The 6457-nt window shown below is 38.9% G+C and overlaps 1 protein-coding gene across 1 annotated transcript in view; it reads left to right on the top strand.

Moving 5' to 3' along the window:
* rftn1b (raftlin, lipid raft linker 1b) overlaps positions 1-6457 on the top strand; it is a gene marked incomplete at its 3' end in the record, with an annotated part of 147975 nt that overhangs the window by 74941 nt on the left and 66577 nt on the right. Inside the window, 1 exon segment of the mRNA XM_014016384.1 lies at positions 5876-5984. Coding sequence (XP_013871838.1) covers positions 5876-5984 — 109 coding nt within the window.

Raw genomic sequence — 6457 nt, 5'->3', positions numbered from 1 at the left:
AAATAATATTATTTAACAGTTGTGGTTTTCATATTGACTTCAGTCTTTGAACACGTAATTTCTTACAGCTCTCTGGTTTCATTTAAAAGAGTCGATCATCAGATATTGTCCAAGATTAACCTTCAGGGTGGATATAGCTCGCTAGCAGCCTCGCACCGTGGACCTATCCACATCATCATTTACCCAGAATGCTTTGTGTGTAAATAAAATGGCTCTGTCCGTGTTAAAATACATTTTTAAAAAATTTCAAAACTATACAGCCTACAGTATTTTTACGTCTTTATTTTACAGTTAAAATATGTTTATCAAATAAAGTCTAATGTTACAACTAATCAGGGATCTCTTTAACTTCCTGTTCAGTGTCTCGTGCTGTCTGAAGACTTCATGCATATTTCTCTCCTCCATCCTCGGTGAGACCGTGGACTCCCCTGGGCTGGAGCTGATGTGAGTAGCTGTCAGATACTGCAGATAAAGGCTGGGCTCTGCGTTTGGCCGGGAACGCTCCTTTGCCCTTTTTCACTCACTCTTTCGTTCTCCCTCTATTTCTTTTCTTTTCCATCCAAACAGCAGCGACTCTCTTAGATTCATCTTCTCCCTCTTATGTGTTTTTTTCTTTTCAAGTGAAATAAAGCAGAGAGTCGATTTGACTGTTGCTTTTTCCTCCCTCTCCGAATCAATAGTTTTGTTGTTTGCTTTTGCAGAGCAGAGGGACACAAAGACTGTTGGTGAGAGTGTATTTCCACACTGAAAGTGATCCTTCGCACGAGACGTGATTATTAACTCAGGAACCTGACTGACTTTTTTTATTTTATTTCTACGATCCTTTAAAAAATAATTATCTTTCATGTTATCTCCTCACGATCTGTTCATTTCTCTTATTTCCAACCTCACGGTACAAAAACCACTGACTGACCCCAACCCGCTGACGTTCCTGACTTACTGTATTAACAACAATTGCTAAAGTTTATAGCTTCGTTGTGTAAAATTATGGCTGTTTTATCATTTTTCATTATTTCAAATTCCCTATTTTAGTTTGTGCATATATTCCTTTGAGTTTATCAAGAATAATCCAGCTGTAACAAAACAAAAAGTAAGAGCAAAACATTTTCCAGTCCTTAATCTGCGTGGAAAATTGTGGTTTTACCCAAAACAACTACAACAACTGCAGTTCCACTTTATGTGAACCCCAACTGTAGGGTTTAAAGTAGGCATATCTGCTTTTAAATGTTTCCTTTTCACATTTTAATCATTCAGTTGAGTTTTTATAAAGTGTTTCTTCAGTGTTTTGGTCTGAATTCATTTTTATTCTAACTTTACCAGCTCCTTTTTCACCACTTTTCTGCTGCTGTGTCTCGTTTTGTTACTGTTCTTTTAAGGCGCTTCAAGCTCCGCCCCCCTCCAGCTTCCAGACCGGTCCACTCCAGTTTGAGAGAGGAGGTTACGTTTTCTAGCAGTGCAGAGATGTTTTATTTTTAATTTAATTCAAAGATGTCAACAACAGAAGACTTGTTCATCCAACCTTACATGTTGGAGACAGAGTCTGGCCCAGAATCAGACCCTGACCCAGAACCAGAGGAGAATTAAGATGAGGAAATTGCAGTTGGTAATTCCAGACCTAATTTTTCAATCCCGTCACAGATAATTTGACATAATAGTTCAGAAAACGTCATAGAAAAAAATAGAAAACCGAACAGGTTGAAAAATCTGAGTGGTTAGAGGAGTTGTCCTGTAAATGGAGGGTTGCCGGTTCGATCCCCATTCAAGCTGTCTCAGTTGTTGTGTGCTTGGGCAAGGCACTTCCCCCGTTTTGCCTACTGATGGTGGTCAAAGGGTTCATTGGTGTCGGTACATGGCAGTCCCTGTCCGTGAAGCCCAGGGCAGCTGTGGCTACAATGTAGCTTACCACCATCAGTGAGTGAATGGGTGAATGACTGCGCTTTGAGGTCCAAATGGGCTTGATGAAGCAATTTATAAGTTCAGACCATTTACCATTTAAATGTGAAACAGCATGTACTTTAACGGGTTAAAGGGACTTTAAGGTTTTTTCAAATACTTCAAATCAACCTGCAACAAACTGGTTTGTAATTTGTGAATTTAAAACCAAAAGAAAAAAAAACTCTTGTTGTTCACTGATTAAATGCTTTTTGACTGAAGTCCACCTCCAAAACACAAATCCATCAACAGAATGACTTTTCATACCTCAGTGAACATGCTGTTTACTAAACCCTGTTTTACAGATGATGTTGCCACAGCGCCAAACCGAACCATTAACAGGTAACAGATAATTAGTTTCCACGTGAAGGTCCGGCTCCAGAGGGAGCGATTAGTCTGACACAAGGTGTTTTACGCTGAAACAAAGCAGGCAACCCATTTGTGGTGAGAAAAGGGGGGTGATAAGAGCAGGTGTCCTCACCCAGGAGGGAGCTGCAGGTAGGTGGGCAGGCAAACAGGCATCTGACACCCTTCTAACCACATGAGGCCTGGGATGGTGACAGCTGGTGCTGCATGCTGCATGAAAAGTCCATGTTTCACATGGAGAAGATGGACTGCAGGTGATGCAGCTGCTATTTTTAACCCGGAGGCTCCCTGCAGGAACAAACGCTCCGTTTGAATCGCTGCTCTTTTCTTTTGTCTTTTAGTCTCTGATGTTCGACCAGCAGAGATTTCCTTCCTTTCAGAGTCGCTCCTCTATCAGCTTTTCACCTTTTTTTACTTCTGTTTAGCACAGATCGGCTTCTTTTTGTTATTAAAATATTTGACTGTATTCATAGAAATCCTATTAAAACATTCTCTACATAATAATAATTTCTCTTATATTTTAGGTGGTTAACCAAAGCGTCACTTCTTTAGCAGAATCGTAGTATTTTTTTAAACAAAAGGGGACATTTTTAATTCAGTTTGAACAGAAAGAAAAATGCAGAATAAAATGTTGTTTTGAAATTTAGATCAAACTAAATTACTGCAGAGACCTGATGGACTGCTGAAAACTAATACAAGCAAAGCACAAAATAAAAGCTAGTTGCTACCTAAATATAGCAAAAGCTAAATCAATGTATACAAACGTTTGCTAAAAGTAGCAAATGGCTAGCAAAACTTAAATTCAACAACAGACAATGTCTGCAAGTTAAAAATAGCTGAAGGCTAACTAAAAGCTAAAAGTTGCAAATTGCTAAGTGAAAGTAGCAGAATGAAATGCCTACGATTCAAATTTAGCAAAAGATTAGATAAACTTATCAAAATGCTAGATGAATCTTAAAACTAACCTGGCTGGCTAAAAGTATGCCAAAAGGCTAAATAAATTTAAATTCAACAAATGACAATGTTGGCTTCGCATATCAAATATTAGCTTTTCATTTAAAACTAGCTAAAGGCTAGCTAAAACCTGAAAGTAGCAAAATGCTAGTTAAAAGTAGCAGAATGCTATAAGTAAAAGTTACATTTAGCAAAAGGTCACCAAATGTATCAAAATGCTAGATAAATGCTAAAACTAGTCTGGCTGGCTAAAAGCTAAAAGACTAGGTTAGCTAAAAATAACTGAATGTTAGCTAAGATCTAAAAGTCATAGAAAAAGCAGGTTAGAGACAATTTGAAGCTGATTTCAAACAGAATAATGTTTATGAGGGAAATGATTTGATCTGAATATTTTTATGAGGAAAATACTTTTTTTAAAGTAAAAAAATTCAGAGAGTATAAAAACTGCAAAAGCTAAAAGTCGAGCGGCCCCCTCCTGAATGAGCCGAACATTTTTCAATGCAGTAAAAGAAAGACTTAAAAAAGCTGAGTCTGCACTCACATTTAAAACATAAATAAGTTTAAATTTTATTACTAAATCTGTTCTGAACTGATGGTTCTGAAAAGGAGCCTGAAGCAGAACCAGCTGGTTCTGATTTATCTTCTGATACACAAACCTTCCTCTGGCAGAACCGTCAGTTTCCTGTCAAACATTTTAATGTTGCAACTCTGTGAAAACCAGAGCCAGACAGCGTTCAGGCCATCAGGAGAAATGTTTCATGAAGTCTGCAGGACCTAAAACCCGGGACGGTCCAGTTTCTGCTCCATCAGCTGCACATTTAAAGCTTTAAACCTGGGCTGGAGCTAAATATTATCTTGATATTTTTTTCTGTTAGAGGCGAAAAATGGATCCAGATCCAGTTGAATAGAGCTAAAATTACACGTAAAATTACATTTAGGCTTTTTGACAAAGAAGAAAGCAGGAGCTCATCAAGCAAATACTTTGAAACGTGAGTGAAAGAAACCAGCGTATTGTGCTCTGCAGCTTTCTTTGAATATAAAAAAGGCCTTTTTGCCCTCAGAGTCTCTCCGTTTGGACTTTAAAGAGGCACTTGAAAGGGCAATTTTCTGTAAAAGGTTGAACCAGCTCTGCAGGAAAAGAGGGACTTGTGGCTAAAAGTTCCAATATTTCAGTCTCTGCTGCGTCGATTTCTGATTATAATCAACGTTTTCTTAAAGAGTATTTTTATTTTTCATGTGAAATCAAAGAAACCTGATTATTTTTTCTTTTGTTTGGTTCAGAATGAAAAATAACCTTCAAGGAATATTTGAAAAATGTAATTACAAATGCTCTAAATGAACTCATTGATTAAATTTTGAAATAAATTTGACTTCATGTTGATTCACCGGCTTGTTTGTCAGTAAAATATCTAATGAACCACTGGATGGATTTGAATGAAACTCACAGAAATGAATCACTGGATGCACATCTACAACTGATAAAAGTTTATAATTAAACTGATTTAAAACGGCCACCGTGTCTGTTTATTATCCTTCAGGTTTGTGTGAGATTTCAATCCAAAAAAATCATTTGGTGCTTAATTACTGGGATTTTTTTTAAAGATTTTTTAAATATCTTTTCAAATATATAACTGTAAACCAAACATTTCCCCAACTTTTATATTTACTTTGAATTTTTTTTAATTTACATGAGAACGTTATTCTCTTTATTGATTTGTTTAGTTTAATTGATATTTAGAGCAACTATATTTGTAACAAACGCACACATAAAGACAGTTTGACTTGTGTTATGATAATCCACCTGAAAATATCTTTTTTAGAACCAGAGTCTGGATCTTTGAAGCACCAACAACCTGCTGAATGTTTAATTTGAGCTTTCAGACATTTGTTGTGTGCAGGACGTATGATTGAAGTGGTTATATCACACATATCCTCCTTTTTATCAGGTGTTATGTGAAAGCTGCATCCTGTTAAGGGTCTGCATGCATCGACCCCCCCTCACATCAGGTGTCCGTGCAGAGTCAAAGATCATGCACACGCATGCTCTGCTGCACGCTGAGGAAAAGGGTGTGTGTGTTGAAAGAGGGGAGGGGGCGGGGCTTCGACTTGTCAACAGGATGAGGAGCAGAAAGATGAGGAGCTGCAGCGTTAGCCTCCTCTGGGCTGGCTCTGGGATTTCCTCCACAGAACAGAGAAGGAAAAAACAGAAGTATATAAATAGATCCCCCCACCTCCCACAAAAAAATAAAAAATTGTTAAGGCCTCGACGGGGAAGGCTGGGAGCACAGACTTATTTTCTTTCTTTCATCCATGTAGATCTTTGTTTCACTTAAGTGTTGGTGTATTTCCTCGCTCACCTCCCACAGGGCAGGAATAACATTAACAAAGCGTCTTGATGCCATGTAATTTGTTGATACAGGGGGGCTGCTTTGTGTGTTTAATGCCTCCCTCCGTCAACAGCACCCTGTTTGTGGAACTATTGTGACTACAATTCAGTAATTCTAGGTTGTGAATGTGCGTTTGGATGTGTGTAAATGAGCCTTTTTTCCCCTCCAGCTGCCTGATTGAACTGAGAGGCTGGAACTCATTGTCCTCTCTTTCCCTCTGTGCCGTGGGTTTTCAGGGTGGAAAGAAGCCAGCCGGTCTGCCCGCCCAACAAGCTGCAGCTGGAGGAGTGCCTGTCCTCCGAGCAGGTGCCCACCCCCGAGCTCATCCAGGGCTACGTGAAGAAGGTAGGACAGCTCCACGAGCTGCTGGCTTCGTTGGTCTGAGCTCAGCTGTGCAGGAACCTGACCTGTGTTAGGACTCCAGACCGGATTTGGTTCTGTCTCGGACTCACATATTATGATTGACTCAGGATTTTATGTCAGGACCAGTCAATAGTGATGTTCGATACTGCCAATTTTCTTTTCGATACTGATACCGAGTAAAATTTGGCTGGTATCAGTGATACTGATCCGATACTGATACTTTGTGCTAACACACATAATGGGCCTCATGCAAGAACCGTTCGTACGCACAGATTTGTTCTTAAGTTGTGTGTACGAGTGATTTAGGAGAATTTGTGGCATTCACCAATGTTTTCGTATTCTACGATTTTTTTCAGATACGAACAAAATTCACGAGTGGTCCAGACCTGTCGTATATTTTACGAGGTTTATGGTGAAATAATGTTCTTTCCACTTCTGAATTATGGCCCCAACAG

Source organism: Austrofundulus limnaeus, unplaced genomic scaffold (genome assembly GCF_001266775.1).
Source record: "Austrofundulus limnaeus strain Quisiro unplaced genomic scaffold, Austrofundulus_limnaeus-1.0 Scaffold144, whole genome shotgun sequence".
Taxonomy (NCBI): domain Eukaryota; kingdom Metazoa; phylum Chordata; class Actinopteri; order Cyprinodontiformes; family Rivulidae; genus Austrofundulus; species Austrofundulus limnaeus.
The sequence above is the reverse complement of the archived record's forward strand: the minus strand, read 5'-3'. Positions and strand labels throughout refer to the sequence as shown.